The sequence below is a fragment of the Rhipicephalus sanguineus genome, unplaced genomic scaffold, assembly GCF_013339695.2.
Source record: "Rhipicephalus sanguineus isolate Rsan-2018 unplaced genomic scaffold, BIME_Rsan_1.4 Seq1155, whole genome shotgun sequence".
In the NCBI taxonomy this organism is placed as follows: Eukaryota; Metazoa; Arthropoda; class Arachnida; order Ixodida; family Ixodidae; genus Rhipicephalus; species Rhipicephalus sanguineus.
In genome coordinates, this window is record NW_023614414.1 from 57,381 (window position 1) to 80,001 (window position 22,621).

General features: G+C 50.1%; 1 protein-coding gene across 1 annotated transcript in view; it reads left to right on the forward strand.

Annotated features, from left to right (window-relative positions):
- Positions 1-22,615, forward strand: part of LOC119376296 (uncharacterized) — a 39,538-nt gene extending 16,923 nt beyond the window's left edge. The window contains exons 2-3 of the mRNA XM_037646195.2: positions 16,988-17,320; positions 20,498-22,615. Coding sequence (XP_037502123.1) covers positions 16,988-17,320; positions 20,498-20,753 — 589 coding nt within the window. The 3' untranslated portion in view covers positions 20,754-22,615. The remainder of the gene's footprint in view (positions 1-16,987; positions 17,321-20,497) is intronic.
- Positions 22,616-22,621: the final 6 nt, after the last annotated feature.

The window sequence follows — 22,621 nt, forward strand, 5'->3', positions numbered from 1 at the left end:
GTACGCACTTTCTTACGACGCCCCATGACTCTCAGGCGCAGCCAGGCTATGCACTATTGGGCACGAGCAGTTACGGAGTCGCCCTATATCGTACGCGCCTCGATTGCGTGCTATAGGTAGGATACCGCCGACGCGCTCCCAATAGGTTTTGCTGTCGGAGCTCTACGAAAACACCTCGCCGAAGCCCTCCAGGACATTTTTGTAAGTACTTTCGAAGCGAAATATGTTCTTTACTGTCAAAATAATAATTTTCGACGAACAGAAAGCACAAGGTAGTTTACAGTCGCTGTTTCTTTGCAAAAAACAGAGCGCCCGCTTCACGCGGTCACCGCGATGGAGACCCGAGCCGGCTCCTGGCATGAAAGGTAGTCAATCGCCCAGTGCAAACTGTGTGAAATATCTTGTTAGAGTAGAATACCTGTATAACCAAATTGAGCATAACAGAAAGAAGCCTCAAGGCAGCGATCGCAAGGGTTCGCGGCGACCGATGGTGGTTCTATATGTATGAGCGTCTGCATGTATGCATACTGATGGTTTCGCTTTCACTAAGAGCGCGTTTTGGCACCGTGCTGTGAACTTTAGGCCGCAAAATATGAGAATGTTTGGGTATACGAAGAACTATTGCTGTGCGGACGCTGTCAGAGCAGTTAAAGAACAATTTCGTTACGATTACGACTTCGGCGCGCCTACGGCAACTTGAGATGTGCCGTCCTGACGATTGAATGTTTTTTTTTTCTTCTTCGTTCTAAATTCGTGTACGCTTCAATGTCATTTGACACGTTGCCTCGCACTGCATATTGATCGATCCTCTCAGCGAGCAATTGCCGTTGCTTGTTTCTTATTTCAGTGCGTTCGTTTCGTTTGGTGAAAAAACACTAAGTGCTGAAAAACACTACGTGCTTTTGAAAAAAAAGCACGTATAGTGTTTGCGTCAGGTGAACGCAAGCTTGACTGAATGAATGTTATTGCCAACATAACTGCAGCACACATCAGCCGCAGCATTTGACTCGCTCGCTATGATCCACCAGCAAACGTCGTGTAGCTTATGAATGCGAAAGCCTGGTACCTCATCAAACGGGAAGATTGACCGTCAGTGTCCCGCGTCGGCGGCGTCAACACGAGTGATGCAAAAAATCGTCATAAAATGGTGACGTCACCATATGACATTCACCATATGACGTCATCGTGCCGTCACCAAAATTTGTGACGTCATTATGACGCCACCATGACGCCACAACGTGACGTCACATGTTCACGTATTCACGCATGGTCGCTTTGTACAGTCTCCGTGATCCGATCACGGAGGCAGTGAAAAACCGCGTTAGGGGCAGAAAGGAGGGGGCGGGGGAGAATCGGCTGACAAGATTGCTTTCTCCTTTCAGTCATCTTAAGGGAATGCATGAGGGACCCTGTGAGTTTTTAATGCAATGTATCTAAACAATGACTTAAGTATCTGCAGCCGATTTTGGGGGCGCTGAGCACGGGACCGACGACCGCACGGGAAGGTTCTGAGATGGTATCGCACCTGGTAAAAGGTAGCGCCTTTTCCATCCTGTGGGAGATAAGCACCATTAGCCGGCGGGAAGCGCGCGCGAACGATCGTCTCAGTGCGCGCTTTCCGATACTCGCCGAACATCGCAGCCCCGACGCAGTAGCGAAACTCTTCGCCGCGGAAGGGATTGTTGCACACACGACTCGTAGCCGATGGCTGCTTGGCGGTTGTTAGCTTCACAATCCACTCTTCACGCAGTTTGTTGTCCCGCGGGTCAGGCACGTAGCCAGGATTTTTTTTCGGGGGGGGGGCCCAAGGCCTAATTGTTCGAAAGAAAGTATTTCCATGGCAAAAATAAAACAAAAGTTGCCCGGGGATATAGAAGGCTGGACGAATTTCGGGGGGGGCCCGGGCCCCCCGGGCCCCCCCCTTGCCTACGTGCCTGCCGCGGGTACCAGTGCAGGCTGACACCAGGCTCCGTTGCGCAAGTCCGACACTGCGGCATCTAGAAGTAGAGCAGCATGTTCGTCGCCTTCGGGGGCAGCCACTCCTATTACAATAGGTTCAATTGTGCTCAAAATGCGAGAAAATTAAATCCCGGCAATTGAACAGACCGCAGGGCACGTGGAACTTGAAGCTCGTTTTCAAAGCACGCGGCAGCGTTCCACAAGCAGCCGACGCGGCCGCTGAGACCACGTGTGTTACAAAGCCAAATGCGAGGGTCCTGGGCCAGCTGTCTCCAAACGAGTTTTCCTGCTTCTTGGACTCCCCCCCCCCCCCCCCTCACTTCGAAGAACGGATTAGACACCTACACCTGCTGCCTTTTCCCTGAACTGAGCGCTTCGACGGGAAGCTGGCTGCTACACGCGGGACCCCTCCGTGGAACGCGTATTTGCATCGAGTGTGCTTTTGGCTAAGGCTGGTGCCTTTGTTCGTAAAGGGATTAGCAGAACCCAGGTGGCATTGCCCCCCCCCCCTTCCGAACTGGTCGGACGTGAAGAGTGAAAGGGCAGTGGTCTCTGGAGTGCCATCCTGGGGGCGGTGACCCATGTGCCGAAGAGACGGACCCTCCAACGGCATGCACGTTTGTGATTGGACATTTGCCGCATAAGGAGCTATAGTTATGCAGCTTCAAAGGCATGCACGTTTGTGATTGGACATTTGCCGCATAAGGAGCTATAGTTATGCAGCTTCAAAGGCATGCACGTTTGTGATTGGACATTTGCCGTATAAGGAGTTTCCCTGTCTTTGTATTGAAGCGTATTTAAGGAGCAGCAGAGCGTCTGCTCGGGACGGATCGATCGGACTAGATGTCGCTCTGACGATCCTGTCCTCTATGATGTTGTAAATAAACCTCTGTTAAGTTTCCTCAACGTCGGTCTCTCTGCCTCGGCTACCTGCTGTTCTGGACATCCCTGGGCCTGCGGTACGACTGTCGCCGCTCAGCTCCACGCTACCCCACGAGTCCGCGTCGGCCAACGTCGCCGCTCGTAACAACTGGTGGCAGCGGTGGGATTCTGCTCACGACAAGTCGCAACAAGCTCGTGCCAGCATCGGGATCGTCTCCGCCGAGATCATGGCTGCAGGGTGTGGTGAGTGCTTGACTTTTCTTCACTGAGATTTTACCAGGCTTTGTCTCGAAAGGTGGTAATTTTGGGTAACTACTCTACGTTGACCTGTGCATGGGAACGTAGCGTCTTAGTAGTAGTGAAGTTAGCAGCACTTGCAGCAACCATGAATCTGAAGGCACTGAAAAAACCGCTTTTGCTAGAGTTAGCTAAAAGTTTGGGTTTGGATGTTCGAGAACAAATGAGAAAGCCAGAGATTATCGAGGCTATTGAGAACCTTAAGGCAGAAGTTCCGGAACGCCGTAAAGCAGAAAGACGAGTCGTATGCTGACTTCGCATACAAGTTAATGTCTAATATGAGGGAGTGGCTCAAAGAGGCTAAAGCGTTTGAGGATAAAGAGAAAATGATGGAGTGCTTCGGACTCGAGCAGTTTTACCGTCGTTTGCCCCAAGACGTTAGGCTCTGGGTGCAAGACAGGGAGGACGTAACCACTGTCTCGAAGGCCGCGGAGCTCGCGGAAGAGTTCGTCTCGCGCCGTGCGCTTGATAGAAAGGAGATTTCCCAGCGGGAGGGCCAGATCAAACAGGCAACTGGGTGGAAGGGACATTCAGTCCAAGATAATCGAGAGCGCAACGCTGAACCCGTAGAGAAGGGGGAGGCAGTGAAAGAAGCCGATCTGGCTCAGGAAAAGCACCAAAAGAGTGCTTTTGAAAAGAGGCGTCCGCTTGTGTGCTACAATTGCCACAAGCTGGGTCATATGGCGGCGTACTGCGAGAATCCTAAGGTTGCTTGCCTGTCAGTTGACAGCGGGAAGGAAAGCACGCAACTTTTGGAGCCATATATCCGAGAGCTCAGAGTAAATGGAAAGGAGTGTCGCGTGCTGCGAGATTCGGCAGCAACAATGGACGTGGTGCATTCCTCGTATGTAGAACCGTGGCAGTTCACAGGAGAACGCGCTTGGTTTAAGCAAGCAGCGGAAGCGCGAAACGTATGCCTTCCGATTGCTAAGGTTTGCATCGAGGGCCCCTTTGGCGTTTTGCATACAAAGGCTGCTGTGTCTGACTATCTGCCGACACAGTATTCCTATCTGTTTTCAAACAGACCAGATTTGTTGCTGCGGCAGAAGAACCTCACATTCGGGAAGAGGGTTGTGCGCGCGCTCACTCGCTGGAAACCACGAGGGAGACGCAAAAGTTGTTTAGGCGACTGTAAGCTTTTCGGGGAATGGTGACGTTGGAGATCTGAAAAGGGATTTTTTTTAGGGTAGTTGTTTTTTTGTATGAAATAGTTTCTTTTGTGATCTCCTCGTCTCTTGATGGTTAAATAGCTAGTTTTAGAGCTATGTTTTTTTTTCGTTATGCATGCGAGGTGATGTTATCTATCGAGAGAATAGCGGCCACGCTCAGGGCTTAACTCGTTGTTTCCAGGGAACTTAATGGTGTCGAGTACTCTGGCTTGTGTAATTAGGTTCAATTTTTTTTTTGTGACAGGTTTACAATTGCTTTTTTTTTGTTGTTGATGTGGTCGTGCTTCATCACGACATGTGTTTGTGGATTTGAGCAGCCTATTTCAGGTTTGGTTGTTGGAATTGCTCCTGCTATTGTAATTGAGAACAGGTCATTTTATTTGGAGTAAAAGCCTGGTGGGTCTCAGGGAGAGAGTACGGGCGCTTGCCTGCTTGGCGGTTGTGGTTCTCGCGTGGTTGACACAGGTGCTGTCTTTCGAGAGGGAATGTTGGCCAGCAGAGCGAGAAGCTTTTCTCCGAACTTGGACGACGCTACCAGATGTTCGAGATCACCGGAGGTGGCGGAGGAATGTAGCAGAGCAGCATCGCGGTGTGTACGGCTTCAGCACATCAGCCTTGTCTTCATCGACCTCTCCCCACAAAGGTGATTGACCTTTGTACGTCGAGGTCTCAGCCTGCCGCCGGGGAAGCTGTTACAAAGCAAATGCGAGGGTCCTGGGCCAGCTGTCTCCAAACGAGTTTTCCTGCTTCTTGGACTCCCCCCCCCCTCACTTCGAAGAACGGATTAGACACCTACACCTGCTGCCTTTTCCCTGAACTGAGCGCTTCGACGGGAAGCTGGCTGCTACACGCGGGACCCCTCCGTGGAACGCGTATTTGCATCGAGTGTGCTTTTGGCTAAGGCTGGTGCCTTTGTTCGTAAAGGGATTAGCAGAACCCAGGTGGCATTGTCCCCCCCCCCCCTTTCGAACTGGTCGGACGTGAAGAGTGAAAGGGCAGTGGTCTCTGGAGTGCCATTCTGGGGGCGGTGACCTATGTGCCGAAGAGACGGACCCTCCAACGGCATGCACGTTTGTGATTGGACATTTGCCGCATAAGGAGCTATAGTTATGCAGCTTCAAAGGCATGCACGTTTGTGATTGGACATTTGCCGCATAAGGAGCTATAGTTATGCAGCTTCAAAGGCATGCACGTTTGTGATTGGACATTTGCCGCATAAGGAGTTTCCCTGTCTTTGTATTGAAGCGTATTTAAGGAGCAGCAGAGCGTCTGCTCGGGACGGATCGATCGGACTAGATGTCGCTCTGACGATCCTGTCCTTCTATGATGTTGTAAATAAACCTCTGTTAAGTTTCCTCAACGTCGGTCTCTCTGCCTCGGCTACCTGCTGTTCTGGACATCCCTGGGCCTGCGGTACGACTGTCGCCGCTCAGCTCCACGCTACCCCACGAGTCCGCGTCGGCCAACGTCGCCGCTCGTAACACGTGATCCTGCCAAGCACGTCACGCCGACGGTGGCGCCGGCGTTTCCAGTGGCGGGCCTCACGCCCAATAGTTAAACTGCTCAGCGCAAAAATTTAGACACAGTACACATAGAAAAGACGAGGACCAGCGCTGGTGCTCGTTTTTTTCTATGTGTACTGTGTCTAAATTTTTGCGCTGAGCAGTTTAATAATGGAACACCAACTAGCCCAATCTCACACTTTACTTATGCACTATAGAGCGGAGGTTGCGCACGATGTCTCCATCGGTGGGGGTGAACAAGAATTTTTTCGTGAAGAAATTTTTTTCGGCAAGAATTTTTCTTTCTCTTTATATCTTTTTTTTTCTCTTATACCTCTTTCCGTCTCTTTCGTTGATGTTCTCGCTGACTCTCTTTCTTTTTGTTTCTGCATTTCTTTCTCCCTATTTCTTCTCTCTCATTCTTCCTGTGCTACGCTTTACTCTCTCCCCTCCACCTTTCCTCTTCCTCAACATCGCATCCCCCTCCTCACCCTCACTTCCCATTCCCACCCCCTTGCTACACTATACTATACTAAGCCATGCTATCACTTCCTAGCGTGACTGGATAGATTCAGTGCGCATTACTGGAAGGAGCGCGTTCCTAAGCTTGAACGACAGGCACAGCCATTTGTTCCCCATCGACTTTCAATATTCGGGAGAGCTGAAGCTTGTAATACTTTCCTAGCAACAAAGCTTTACTACGTATTGCAACTTATCCATTGCGCAAGATTTTATGTACAACGCTTTCATCGAATTTTTGCTACTTTCATATGGTCTTCGACTTTTGAGCCCATGCGTCGTGACATTTTCAGGTCAGTTGGTGAGGGTGGGTTGGGATTAGTACATCTTTATTTATGGCAAACAGTTTCACGGTTCTTCTTTTTTCGAGACAATTCCCATCCCGTAATCCGTTCATTCTTGCAGGTTACACTTGATGATTGCTTGACAGACTTCGTAGTTTCATCAAACTTCTCCGAACGCCCGTGTTTGTGGGGTTTCATGCAGGAAGTTTACCTCGCATTTCGGTTCCTTAAAGCTCGCTTTTCCATTGAATACCTGTACACAGTCTCGCGCAAGGTACTGTATAAGGATTTACTAACTATGCTCTTCCCGCCTCCGTTGTACCGTTCATTGTACTCCGATCTTTCAGGCCACGATGTGTTGAAACAGGTGCGCAAAATATATATTCCTCCTAGTTCAAAAACATTTTTCTATAACCTCCACTCTGAAACACTTCCGGTAAACACATGGTTGAAAAGAAAAGGTATTTTTGTTTCTTCTGTTAACTGCTGTCTATGTGATGTGCCGGAAACAATAGAACATTGCTTTGTTAGCTGCAAAGACGCTATTCTGTTCTGGGATGTTCTTCAGCGAGCACTGAAGAAAAGATTTGTCATTAATTCTCACCCCATACGTTATCTTATACCAACATCGCTTGATGAAGTGCCATATGATGTTTTTCCTCATGGGTATGCAAAGCTTATGGAAGACACGTATGCAAGACCGAAATGCAGAACCCACCATTTCTTCAAGCATGCACTTTATTCGCATGACTATTCAGCTCAAGAACATATATGACGACCTGGACTTTAGACCGGACTGGTACCCCCTCTTGGTGAGGTGCTCCAGGATTTTCGAAGTACGATCAGCTTTGAAATGTAATTAGGTTTCTGTAGGTAAATTTCTCTGTTAATTCCGGTTTTTCGTTACAGTAAATTGAATGCGAAAAATTGCGGGAAGTTTGCACCAAGTCGCGCAAAGCTTGGCACAGCGAAGCTGCTCGATCGTCAAGTCTTCTTCTGGCTAAAGCCGGCTGCTTTTCTGTCCAGTGGTGGCGTACCGACTTACTCGACAGTGTGGGGGAGCAAGTACCTCCCCCCTCCATCGGTCGCGGATATATATGTATGTGTGTATATATATATATATATATATATATATATATATATATATATATATATATATATATATATATATATATATATATATATATACAAACACACAGGAGTTATTGCATGCCAAGATTTTGCTGATAACATTCGTGCCTTTTTCCTGTACCACGTGGAGTGTTGTGGTAAAACATGTTTGCTCGAAAAAAAGTTTGACAACCGTGGCGCCATTTCAAAGTTCGCTTGCTTTTGTTAAACTGAGCCTAATAGAAAAATGCGTTTAAAATCCATTTTTGCGTGTTGAGCTTCCAAAATGCGCTTGCGCTACTACAGAGGTTCTGGTTAGGGGTCATATTTAATAATTCCAAAATGTTTGTGTTTCACTGCCAGCTACGTATTTTCAAAAATAACACAACTATTCAAAGTTCGCGATTTTTTTTTTCTCTAGCTAACTCGTGCTCTTCCTAACCTATCCTAATATTAGTACGATTTTCAAGGAGCTTTATTTTCATACAGAAATGTTTAGGGGTGAAATAGACTTCAAATCCTCGCGAAAACATTTGTGAAATCAGAGGAAACATGCGATTTGTCGCATATTTGACCGTATTTTTTGCACTGATGCGGTCCAAGTAAAAATCCTCGTGATGCGGCGTTTGATAGAAGACTTCATTGCTAAGTAGTGAAGAAGGTCTAATCAAAATATTCTTTGTTTTCAGTAAGAAAAAATTTTTCCAAGTTGGCCCCCCGAACGCACCCTGCATTTCTTTCTCTTGCCACTTGGCCGCAAAGCGCGTGGTCGCTCTTGCAGCTGACACTCGGCACAGGCGGCGGCAAGATGCGAGATATATGTCAGCGGCTCGTGGGTTTTCACCTTGGTGTCTGGGTTACAAGTAATTCGCGTCACACTGGGAGCTTGCTTGGCGGGCCCAATGGGAAGCATGGACGCCGGAGAGCAGCTTACGGAATCGTTCGCACAATGTGCTACAGGGCCGTCTTGCACAACTAGTGTACAAAAGAAAAATTGCATACATTGTGCGTTATTTCTTTCGATATGTGCATACTAGTTGTGCGGATGCGCATCACCCTGTCTTGTTTCCTCGTTTTTTCTGGTTTACGTATATAAACGTGTGTAAGCAGTGCACAGACGCTGCTGTGCGCGTCCGCGGAAAATCAGTGCCGCCACACGAAACTCGATCGGCGCAAGGATCCCAACAGGCATTTCTCCTTAAGCTTCGCAAGGAAGTGTGCGCCGAAGTTCATAGTCCGCATGCTGCTTCTGCCCTTCGCTTACAGCCCCTTATCCCTCCCCTTTTATTTTTTTATGAGTTTTTAGGAGCTTGCTCCTTATGCTCGCGCCTTGTCCGTAGCCGCCGGCGTGTACACTACTTCTCATTGGTCCCGCCAGGAGCGCAGCTGCGCTCTCTCCGGTGATTTCAAGAATGCTAACTAGATGGCGCGCTGCCGCTACCACAATTCATCATCATCATCATCGGCACACACCACGCTCGGCGCATGCGCTAGTTAGGTGACTGCTCGAGGGCCGCGCCTCTCGTTTGGCGCTCTTCTTTTCTCTTCGCCGGGAGCTCACTAAGTGAACACTATCCGTTGCCGCTCAGCAGCATGAACACCCCAGTCAAGGCAGCAGCGCGACGTGCTCGCAACGGAGCAGCAGCTCCGGCTCGCCGCCAAGACCTTGCGGTGAGAGCCCGGGAGGCCGAAGCGAAGAGGGCTAATGTACATATAACAACGTTGTCACGTCTATATATGATGGTAGAGGAATGTGTACGTAGCATTCGCGGGTTACCCGATCATCTCCGAGCAAGCTCCTCTAACATCATTCACTTCGAGGATATGGCGGTGATTTTTTTTTTACTTTCTTCGGTCTGCGTGCGCTGCGAACACAGAAGTAAGAGTTACGGAGCCGTACGGTAGATGGAACAGGTCACGCTATCGTAGACCTGGAAGAACACCTGACGATACACATGCAGCGAATGTATGACAACCCGTCGCCAGAACAACAGGGAGTGTCATACAAGCCTCGTGAAAAAGGGTGTGAGATGGACAACGGCACCACGGCGGAGTGTGAGTGGAAGGTGTCCCGTGTGGCAATTGACCGAGCCATGTCCAACATTGGAGCCCACAGCGCCAAAGGACTGGATGAAATTCCACCTGGGCTAGTGAAACGGCTCGGACAGAATGCAAGAGAGACCTTGGCGTCCATCTTCACCGGCATTATTCATGGCGACCCCATCCCAGAGGACTGGCGCCGCGGCAAGGTGTGCCTGGTGCCGAAGAGGGGAGGCAACAGTGACCAACTACACGATTATAGACCACTCACCGTAACGAGTGTGCTGTACAGACTGTTCACACAGGTCATAAAGAGATGGATGAGTGGGTGGGCGGAGACGCAGGGACCACTTACTGAGCTGCAAAATGGCTTCCGTCGGAATCGGCGAGGAGAGGACAATCTCTTTGTGCTCATACAGAGCATCGAGATTGCACGCAGGGAATCGCGCGGGCTAATCGCCTGCTTTCTGGACGTAGCCAAGGCGTACGACAGCGTGCCACACGGACACCTTCTTTCTCGGATGGAAGAACTCAATATGCCGCCCGTGTGGATCGAACTACTGCGCCGACTCTACACTGGCAACACAGTTGAAACCACCTTTGGTGGAACACGCACGCGCCCAGTAAAAGTACAGCGGGGACTGAAACAAGGCTGCCCTCTTTCCCCATTGCTGTATATGTTATATACAGCGGGTCTGGAACATGCCCTCCTGGATTCAGGTGTGGGGTTCAAGCTCAACTGGTCCGACGACGGCACCCCAACGACTTGGACACTCCCCGGCCTCGTTTTCGCGGATGACCTCGTGCTACTGGCCGAAAATAAGGCGCAACTGCAGCATCTGGTCGAGACATCAGCCAACCATCTGGGCACTCTAGGCCTGGCCTTCAATCCGAAGAAGTCAGCGGTGCTCCAGTTCTCTGGAGATTGTGGCGAGGCTGCTCTGGTACTACCAAATGGCGAGGAGCTTCCCAGATTGGAGGAATACCGCTATCTAGGCGTGCTACTGTCCACATCAGACAAGCTCATAGCGGGGCATGAAACCCACTTGAGACAAGTGGCACAGCGAGCCAACCGCATACTGCGTCGACAATGCCTGTGGGGCTGCAGCCGATACCACATGGTGCGCGACCTGTGGAAAGCCGTGCATGTGCCTGGACTTACCTACGCTAACTCTGCCATATGTCTGTCAGCCCCAACACGGGATTGGCTGGAACGTGGGCAACGAGAGGTGGGCCGCATAGCCCTGGGATGCCATGGCCGCGTCGCCGTGGAGGCTATCCAGGGGGATGTCGGATGGTCTTCGTTCGAGGCTCGAGAGGCCCACAGCAAAATCTCGTTCGAATGTCGGCTACGGACCATGAATGACAACAGGTGGGCACGCAGGCTCTTTCGTTACATCTACATCAAGGGCATCCGCACTCAATGGAGGTCTAGAGTGATGTTCTTGAGGCGGAAATACGGCCTCCTCGACTATGTCGAAACTGGACCTGAGCGAGAGACTGCTAAAGGCATTCGTGACCGGGTTCGCGAGGCAGAGGGAGAAATGTGGCGTTCAGCCATGCTCCCCAAGACTACCCTCAACCTCTACCGGGAAAGCAAGAAAGATATTGCAACGGAGCCAGCGCTGTACGACAACAGCTGTGGTGGCGCCCTCCTCTTCGAGGCTCGGGCGGGCGCGCTGCGCACTCTCGACTATCGAAGCCGTTTTGATTGCGCCCCTGAGACGCGCGCGGCGGTGTGCAGGTCCTGCGGTCGCGAGCGGGAGACTATGGAGCACTTGCTCCTACGCTGTTCGAAGTTGACTCCCCCTACGGCAGAGGGCACCACCCTGCCGCAAGCCCTCGGATTTTTCGATGCGGAGGGAAACCGCTGCGGCAAAAGTGTGCGCACCACGAAAGCTCGCCTCGAAGTGTGGTGGAGGGACACAAGGCGGACACTCACGGCGGACACTCACGGCGCTGGAAGTGTGTGACCTCTGAATTATGACGTGACTGTGTGTTTTTTTAACTCATGTTTTTCTTTTCCTTCGTGATTTTTTTTTATATATGGCTAGGACACTTCACTGAGTCCACCCGTTGCAAAGGGTAATTGGCCACATTATCTATCTATCTATCTATCATCCCACTCATCTTTCCGCTGATCGCGAGCCCTCGTATGGTGTTCGCAATGGGCACGGTAATGCAGCGCCGCTGTGGGATGCCAAAACAAAGAGCGCAGTATTTTAAAACGACATGCCGATGTACGCACTCGTATAGCGTTTAAGAAAACCAGAACGACAATACTAAATCCGTGCAATAGATTACGACCACAAGGCACTATAAACAACCAATGTGCAGTAAAAAAAGCATTACTCGGGCCGCTCTCTTTGTAACCAGTCGAAACACGCGATTAGTATTTTTGTTTGGTTTGCGGCGCACCGCTCATGCACATGTCCATCCATTGTTTATTTCGAAAAAGCTATGACACACGCTATTGCGAATGGCGTAGAGATACTTGTGGCTAAAGAAATGAGCCGAGGAAAGGGGCACAGCGTTGCACATGTCGCGCAGAAACAACGTGGTGTTGATATTTGACGAGCGTTTATGACGCGTATATATAATCGCAGTGGTAAATACAATGGACATATATTGCAGCACAAGGTTGTCGTAGAAGTTTGACCGTCACGCCTCCTCTGCAACGAACACTTTTCTTGAACGCCTAACTTAGGTCGGAAGCGCATGCCACTACAAAACAGCAATTCGGCTTTGCGAAGCGGTGCGTCTCTTGCAGCTGCCGTCTGGGTGAGTTTTTTAAGCGCGCAGAACTCCAACATTGCGTTCTTGTCGATTTATGGCAGCACAGAGAAGACCGCTGACCGTTCGGCGCTGGATGGTGAAAGCAACTGTCGCATTTTCTTGGTTCGAAAGCTCCGCCAACGACTGCTTCTCAACCTCCCCGTGGTATTTCCTCATGAAGCCGCTAGCAGACGATTTCGCGACGGCGCCCAACAAAAAATGGCGGAAGATCCCAGTGTTGCCGGAACACCAAGCATTATGAATGTCCCCTATTAAGAACGTATAGGAAGGATAGCCATAAAAGAGGGGTTCACAAGTATATATTTTTTGTTTCCCAAAATAAATGCAGTGTAAAGAGGACAGCCATAATATATATTACAAGCAGTCCATAAAGTTGTTTGATTTCTCTGTAATGATTGCCCATACAAATGGTTTACCTTTGCGCACGCGGAGTTGTGCGATGGTACGCAACAAACAGTTCAGCGGCGCTGCCCGGCATAAGCTTGAGCACGAGGGGATGAGGGTTGCAAAGTGGGCTTGCTGGTTACTCACGTGAAAGGCTTTTACGGGTGTGGCGTTCCCATGTGCCTTCTCGTGTTTCCTTCGCGTTACACCAAAGGCACGAGGGGAGGGGGCAAAGTCTGCCCCGTACGTTTACTCAGTTATGGCCACGCAGTTTTTTAACGATAATGGTGGCCGAAGGCTCCTGATGTTGCATTCCAAGAACTGTTTACTTCCCATCTTTACGTCAGGAAAGCCAGGAACCAAACGCAGGCCATTGCGAGGAGCAAGTCATCGCTTCATTTTCCGTGGCGAATAGTAGGAGGTTGTGCTCACAGGCAGCATGATCGTTCTCCGAGGGAGCTGGGGCAGCACCCAGTGTTGTACACGTTCCTTCCCAATACTGGAACGAGTTCCCGTTACAAGTTCCTTCAATACGAAAGGAACTCGTTACACTTACATTCAGAAAATTGGAACGTGTCCTTACATCAATTTGACTTTTCAATCAAAAAATCCCGAGGCAAAATAAAGTGAGCAATTTAAAGCTTACATCCAGCCACATATATTAGAGGAATTTGCCATCGCCGACAGCAGGTTATATGTAGATAAAAGGAATGTAAACAAACGCTCCAAGACGAATATTTTAAAGACCCGGCCATACTATGGACATATGTCCAACTGCAACTTTCGTGCTCGACTGTTACAAGTGCAACACATACGGCATTTTCCATGTCGGTCTTCAAACGCGCAGTCAGCATACTGCGTTTCAGATATTCAAATAGTAATCTCCACACACGCACCAGTATAATTAAATTTCTTGCACAGGAAACCGCATCGAAAGGAACAATACTTGGGCGTTTAATGAGTTCTGATTCAATATTTCAGCATGAGTAGAAATTAATGTCCAAGATACATATTTGCAACATAGTAAGGTCTTTTGTTCCCATTTAGCCAAAATAATTCTGTATATTTTTTCTCTGTCTTTCTATATGTCCTTTTCTTTCTTTCTTCCCTTTCTTTTTCTCGTTTTATATATTTCTTTCTCTCTCTCTCTCTAGTTCTCTCGCCTGCTATCTTTTTCGCTCCCTCTTTCTATTTCCTTCTTTCTCTCTCTCTCTCTGTATCCCTTCCTCCTTTCCCTCACTTCCCTTTCCCGCCCTCTTGCTATGCTATACAAGGCTATGATGTGCTCTGCTAGCGTACGCGCATGTTGCAGAGAAACGCAGACCCAATAGGGAGAGAGAAAGAGAAGAGGAAGTAATTTCCTCAACAGCCCACTTCATTGGGATGGTCACTCAGCTAAGAGACGTGCACGAGCAAATGGAAAGTCAGCCAGAACGGTATATGCAGTGGTGAGGTGTCTTTACCGCCGTTCCAGTGTACAGTTAGAAAAGGCCGTTCCTTGACGTATTCGCTCCAGAGTTGAATGCGAACTCTTTAGTGCTATGTGTTCGTCATTGTGTCGCGTTTCGAGCAGGATGAACACATTAGTTCTCTGTCTGTACTGAATTGCTTCCAAGTGCCATGCCCGTGTTGAATAAATACCAAGAAAAAAAAAACAAATCTGGATAGCCGAGTGGTTACGGCGATCGCCTTTGGATCTTCGAATCTCGCCTCGCCAGGAATCTTTTTTCGCCAAGTACTTCTTTAATTCTCTCTCTCTTTCTTTCTCGCTCTCTCTCTGTACACGTTCTCTCGTCCATCAGAGTTATTCCATCCTACGCTGGACAAACCGGCGCACGCGTTCTGGGAGCGAACCAGAAGAAGAAAAAGAGGAAGAAGAGAGCGCGTTCATGATGATGATGATGACTTTCTACGACACACGGCAAACCTCGAGCATAATGCTGCAAAAAACAAAAAATCACACCATCTCCCGCTAAAGGGGACCATGAGGCGATGCGAAGCAGTGTTTCGGCATGTAGAGCCCGCGTTTCAGAGGTGGAGTGGTGAGGGGGAAAGAGAAGAGGGGAAAGGGTAAGTGGAGAGGGCGAAAGGGGGAGAGGAGGAGTGGAGAGGGGGATGGGAAAGGGATATGAGAGGGGGAAGGGAAAGGAGAGGTGATGTGGAGGGAAAGGGGAGAGAGGAAGTGGAGAGGGTTTGCGCATGCGCAGTAAGGGTGGTCACGCCGCACACCACCACCGCCACCGGATTGAACTCCGCTATAAGATGCTTCACATCTAAAAAACTGCTCCTCTCGCACGCGCACGTGGTCGGTCTCGCCGTCGAGCGCTTCCCTGCACCCCCGCCGGGCGCCTTGAATTGAAAACGCGGATGCACCATAGTCACGTGATAGGCGATCGGTACAATTTTGCACGTCACTCAGTCGCCCATCCACCATGTTCTGCATGACGTGGTGCGTGCGGCCACCTGTTCAATGTCGTGGAGCATTTACACAAGTAACGCCGTTCCCTCTGCCGTTCCTTCGTAAACGTAACGAGTTACCGTTACAGTTCCACCTACCCTTAATGGAACGAAGGCGTTCCTCCCAAAACGAACTAGTACCTGGGAAGGTCGTTCCTTGGAACGCCGTTCCGTACAACACTGGCAGCACCCCTAAGCAACTCAGGTGACGATGGAGTACTCGGCGAGAGGGTGTCGGGAAGCATGAACGGCGTTCCCGTTGTCAACAGGAGGCTGTGCGCTGTCTTGGCGTCGCCGGGATAAGCCTGGACGCCGTGCTAGAATGGTGGCGTAGCTGCTTCCGGCAGTAGTAGAGTCTTATGGTACATTCGACTGGTCGTTTGAGAGTGCTCTGACTGTGCTTGAAACTGTTGAATTCAACAGCTTTAAAACTTTTCAACGAAAACAACCAGGTATGCAAGTCATGCTTCTCCTTCCTGATCATGTTTTGACCCGATAATGTTGTTAGTAGCAATGGTTAGTTGCTATTTTACACACTTTTTTCAGCGCCTGCGGAGCGCTCGAAAACGACCAGTCGAATGTACCATTAGTGTCCATGATCGAGGGAGCGTGGACGGCGTTCCTCGGATAGAGATACCCGCACTGCACACTTGGCGGTGCCGAGATAAGCCTGGACGGCGTGCTAGAATGGTGGTATGGCTGCTTCCGGCAGTAGTGGATACGTAGTGTCCATGGTCGAGGAAGCGTGGACGGCGTCCCTCGGAAGGAGAGACCAGCATTACCGATTTGGCGGTGCCGGGATAAGCCTGGACGCCGCGTTCGAATGGTGGCATAGCTGCTTCCGGCAGTAGTGGATTCCTATAGTGTCCATGATCGATGGAGCGTGTACGGCGTTCCTCGGATGGAGAGACGCGCATTGCACACTTGACGGCGCCGGGATAAGCCGGAGGCCGCGCTCGAATGGTGGCATAACTGCTTCCGGCAGTAGTACAGTCGTAGTGCCCATGATCGAGGAAGCGTGGACGGCGTTCCTCGGAAGAGACACCCGCATTCCGGATGACCCACCAGGTCAGGTGGCTTCAGCCTCCTGTTTCGGTTTACGTAGAATGCATCATTCATTGTAGTGAGCGAGACAGCGACAACACCGTTAGTCGGTCAAGCTCCTCTTATTTGCTTCCCCTTTGGCCTCGCAGTAGCCGAACCCTAGCGCCGCGCTTCTATATATAAACACACACACACACACACACATTATATATATATATATATATATATATATATATATATATATATATATATATATATATATATATATATATATAGAGAGAGAGAGAGAGAGAGAGAGAGAGAGAGAGAGAGAGAGAGAGATCCTATTGGAAAACAACCGTAGAGGTTTTATTTTCGACATTTCGGCCGGGCTCCGGCCTTCATCAGGAATGTGAATCCAGTGTGTTCCCGTCCCTTAAGCATATATACTATATATGCATAGCATAAGGGACGTCGCGGATGTATGCACATGCATAAGGGATTTCGCGATGCTTGAGCCTTTAATTTCTTTGATCGCAACACAATACTTGACGTCCATATGCAGGCGCGGCTTAGATGAGTCGGACGAGAAAACGGACTCGGACGAGCCCGGCGAGGACGAGTCGTCTCCGGAGTCGGACGACCAGTCGTCCACCATCTCGAGCAGCGAGGGTCTGATGCTGAACGAGACGCTGGGAATCAGCGTCTGCAACAACGCGCTCTTCCACGTGCCTCTACGTTGGACGTACAGCTGCGGAACGCCCCACGATCGCCGAGACCACCGGCACAACATCAGCTACGCCGTAGCAGCCTCCGACTTCTACTACGTCTTCTTCGCCAGCAACCCGCCGCTTTACGTCACGCCCAACACGATCGTCGCCGACTTCTACCTCGACAGGTAAGCACACGCGAGCGTCATGAATGCTCAAGAACGAAATGTTACCCGGGATACCTCGCCTCCATTCCTGCTCACCTCTATCCATCGTTACTCACTTTTCCCCAATGCAGAGAAGCAGCGCACCAGCTCAGGCCGACATGTGTGACTTTCGTGCACATAAATATTCTAAATATTCCGGCAGAACCCATCTCACGAGTGTCGACGTTAATGCATTATCATAAAGGTAATGCAGCCACACCTCCCTCCACAGCCACCACCGAAACGCGTCATCTATGAAGCGCGTACTACAGCCAGGCTCTTTCCCGCGCCCCTCTAGACACGTTGCGCCATCTACCAAGCGCACCATTACGAATTCCGCGCATAGCCTCCGAGATCCGTGACGCGTTGATTCCTGCGATGGTCTTGACACAGCGCTAAGACGTCGGGCGGCTGTAATTCAGGAACCTTTGACGAGATGGTTCAATTCGGCTCAGCAGAGAAAGAACGTCCGTCTCACGCCTGTCGAATCTGAGTAAAGTGCGGAGCTGGCAGGCCGCCACTTGGCGAACGCAGTTCTTTCTTCATCGTCATCTTCTTTCTTTCATCTTTATTTTAGATGCGAAGCATCTTATAGCGGAGTTCAAACCGGTGGTGGTGTGTGCGGCGTGACCACCCTTCCTGCGCATGCGCATACCCTCTCCACACACCTCCTCTCCACTCCCCCTCACCACTCCACTTTCTATCTCCCCTTTACCCTCTCCACTGTCCCTCTCCCCTCCCCCTCTTCCTGAAAAGCGGGCTAGACATGCCGAAATTATCTCCTGCGCAACGCCGCGATGAGCGCCAGCGCACGTGCGTCCCCTCCCCCTTTCTCTCCTCTCCTACGCTGCCCCCCCTCTCGCGCGCCTGTCGACCGCGTTCCCCGCTCGCCCTGTGAGAATTAACGGCCAGGCTAGAGGGAAGACAAGACGCGCGTAGCGTCCCTCTTCGCGTTCCACGACGCGAGGTCGGTAGCATGCCCAACGAACGCCAACGAACGCGACCACAGAAGTGCTCCGGCTTCGCATCCCCTCATGGTCCCCTTTAGCGGGAAATGGTGTAATTTTTAACACGAAAGTGTTTTTATATTGCTCTCCATCCTGCTCAGTCTCACTTCTCTTCCCCACCCTTTGCTATACGATACTCTACACGGCTGTGCTAAGGTTTAACTTCTCACATTCTCCTTTTCCTGATACATCTGTCCTTCTAACCCTCACTTCCTTTTGCCATCCTCTTGCTAAAATATACTTTACAAGGCTATGCTACTATTTACCCTCTCCCCTCTTCCTTTCCTTCCTCATCGCCCTCACATCACTCCTCCTCACCCTCACTTTCCCTTCCCACCACCACTCCCACCACCCTTCCATACACCATGCATCGCTATGTCATGCTAGGAGCTGCTTGGCATAGCATAGCGAGCGTGTTTTCTGCGTGATAATAAGAAACAACATTACCTTATTTTCTACGGGACGCTGCTTGAAAAGAGGATCGGCGCGCACCAAGGATATATTTACATTTGTTTTACTTTATGCAGTTTCATTTCGCGTTTTTGCGCGCGTGAAAACGTCGCGCATTTTACGTGCACCTCCCAGTCAAAATGGCGTCTTCGTCTTCAGGTGAGCTCTGGTCACCCTCCAGCTTTTCCGACGACTCGCCGAAGGAGCTTGTGATGAATTTCACTAACAAATGGCTGTCTAAGCCTGTGACAGCCACTCGAATAATCAAACAGCCGTCACAGGAGATACGGAAGGTTGACAAACCAATACTAAGTTCGAAACGCGCGCCGAACCGGACTACTTCGCGGAGCAGTACATGTGCAGTAGCTCCGCCCCCGTAGCCTTTCCTTCATTGCCAAGAAAAGTTGTCCGCGAGTATAGTGCTACCGACCACTGAAACCAACTTATTTCCCCCTTTTCATTATTATTTTTTTCAATCTTCATCCTGCGGCTTTTTGAATTTCTTAACTCTTTCACTTTTTACTTACATCGCGTTTCGTTCTTCTTTGTTTTTGACGTTTCATAGGGTTTACATTTCCATTTATAATTGTCAGTGTGGCCAATCCCCCTGGTGGGTATGAGCCAGTCTCCTTTAGGCGACAAACAAACATACATACAGAGCTGGTCAGACGTTTTAGCGCGAACGTAGATACAAGGCTCCAATGACACCATCTGTCAGGCGAGAACACAATCCGATCAAGAAGGTCTCAGCAGGGAAGCAACATATGCCGCCACGCGAGGAAGCCAGCTTAGCGGCTTAGTGCATTGCCTATTACTCCTCCGTATCATGGCAGCGCGTCGTGTACGCTGATGTTGAATACGGGCAAGCTGCGGTTGTACAGGCATGAAACCATGCTGTCGGCCGAAGACTTCTGCGACAGAGTTGGCAAGGTGTTTAACTTAAGTTCACCGATTAAAATCTTCAGTAGTAGTGCGCATGTCGGGGCGGCGGAAGTTGTGTGGTCAGTGCTGACACTCAGTGGACACAGCCCATTCAAACCGACAGACAATGAAGCCAAGGAAGGTATAGGGGTGCCAATCGTAAACTGGCTTGTAGCAAAAGATGTCTTTTGTCCTAGTTTGTTTACGCGCTATGCTACAAGCCAGTATAGAGGACATTATTTGTGGTCCAACTGCAGCGTAGTAGGTTCGGTTTCTACCGGCGGAAATGTTGCATTTTCGGCCACTTTAATTCTTTTCCATTTTCGTAAGAATTACTATACTACAGTTAAAGACTACAAATAATTTCCCCTATACGTTGCTTGGCTTCACTATCTGTTGGTTTTCATTAGGTGGTGTCTAACAAAGAAACGAGCCCTTGATTCATTACATAGCTTGGGTTCACGCACTCAGTAAGTATTTCTCGAGACTATAGAATTAGCTTAATACACTGCCCCTAAGTTCTCGCGAAACGCGTTGGCCTTCCACGTAAAGCAACCTGGTACAGAACTATGCCAGCGTGTTTTTAACCACTAACAGTGTTCAGCGTCGCAAATGCAGTACGCTCACTAAATCTTTCAATTAGTGGATTTCAGTCAATTACGGGGCTTATTAAAGAGCTTGTCGGAGATTATTGTGCGAATCCTGATGTCGATGCGCTTCTTGTCTTTGACATTTGTCGTCGAAATGCGCCGAAATGTATCGCTGTGCGTATGTCACGCAGGACGGTGTACGACGTGTCCAGGAGCTACAGTGCGGAGACGTACTCGTGCGTGAACGCGACGAACTGCTCGGTGCCCCTGGACTTTCTGTCCAGCGAGTACGTGGTGGTGGACATGCACGGCGAGCCCAGAGGATCCACGCGCCTCAACTGGACCTCGGACGTGCTCACCTCGCGCTGCCTGCCGCGCAAGGGCGTCTACTTCGTCTTCTACTTCGTTTTCGGACTCTTCGTCATGATGGCTGCTTTTCAGGGCTGATAAACGGGCTCTGAAAGTGCGCGGCACTGCAGTGGGCCCGCAGCAGTGGGCAGGTTGCGTCGCAGTCGTCCTTCACACACCTCGCAACGCAGCAGCTGATGAAGCTACAGCCCGCGTGACTACACACGATGATCTGCGCAGATGCAGAAAAATGTTGCGATGGAGCTTATTATCAGAGAGCTCTCGTGGTCACACCTTTCGAACGTCCTCAAAAAGAACACGCGATCATGTTTTCTTTTTCTTCATGCGCGATGCCTGTCAACAAATGTTTCAGGCGATGCCGTTTCTAGCAGCGGACCTCGACTTCGCGTCGTATGTAGCGTGACAGCGACGTAATTCAGTGCTGTAGACGTTCGTATGCTCGCATATACAGGAAGCGACCCCGGCGAGACGCAAGGTCGTCGTGTTCGTGCCTTTCTCGTGTGTGTTGGCTTTACTAGCGACAAAATGTCATACAGTAAGCAATACCAACTAGGCCAAGAAGTTCTCCTCGAGGCGCAGTGTCTGCCCATTGGCCACAGCTTCGAAGCATTCGCAGGCGCAACGGCAGCCACCGGGCCTGAGACACCGGGTAATGGTCGCTCGACTGAAACTGCCGGTGGCCAAGCACCAACGATACCTTCAGCTTCATCGCACGGATGGCTGCACCACAAGAAACAGCTTCGCTTTCGGTCGACTTCCACACTGAAGCAACAGGCATGGCGCGACGCAGCCCAACTGTCATGTTCAGCACGCTCTGCAGGAAACGCTCGCCCACACACCGTAGTAGTCACCTAGCACGTAAGGTATATGGCGCTGCTGAGGCCAAGGACGCGAGTTCGATTCCTGGATACGGCGACCGCATTTACATGAAGGCGGAATGCCCTTGTCCTTTAATTTAGCTTCAAATTAGTCCAGAACCCCCACGTACGACGTATCTCGTAACCATATCGCGGTTTCGGCACGTAAAACTCCATTATTACATTACAGATCACCTGCAGCACGAGCTACGTCGTCCTGTAACTTTAGATACAGAAGCATTTCCAATACGTGACCAAGTGGCACAAAACCTGAACGTCTTCTTCTCTATGCATGCACGTTGCCTCCGTCAGAAGCCTACGGAAGGTTTGATCTTTGTTCACACTGCGGTTAGTACTCGCGAGTGGTATATGAGGAAGACTTTCGGTAGGACAATCTCACTCCCGTCCTGAGAGGCAGCGCAGCACTAAGACCTGCGACAAAGCTGGACAACTTGAGCTGGACATCCTAAACCGAGATTAACAACTCGTTCGTGTAATGTGCGTGATCAGCCAGAGATACCTCGTGTGGCTTGCGCAGCAGGTCATGATAATGTCAAAGGCGTAACCGCAGAATGCATGTTTCACTGCAATGTTATTTGGTATCATGAAAGCGACGCGTGTCGGAGAACTTTCCTATGAATGAATGAATGAATACCAGCTGGCGTTCTAAAATTCACAATCGCGCACTTCCCCTGAATAAAAGCATATAGCACTTGCGTGCCCACCATGGATACCCTCAAGGCTGCGCTCAGATATATTAAATAGTTCATGAGGAGGAGGCGTTGTTCCGGTTTAATTTTGTGTAGCGCCATGTGCCCCATCGAAACGTTGGCATTCACTCGCGCCGCCTTGGCGGCGCAATGCCGCACAGCGCTGAGCACGGATAAGCGGTGCCAGCCACACCGATCTCGCATGCCGTTATTTCGTGCACGCAGAACACGATAACAGGACGAAACGTGCCGCTTAAAGGTGGCCCACATTGGCATGCCAGAGAATAAGACCTCAACTGCCAGGTGACGGCGATCTCAGGCTGTATATAAGAAAGGTCATCACAAAAAGATTCGCATGCTACTATAGACGAATACGTTG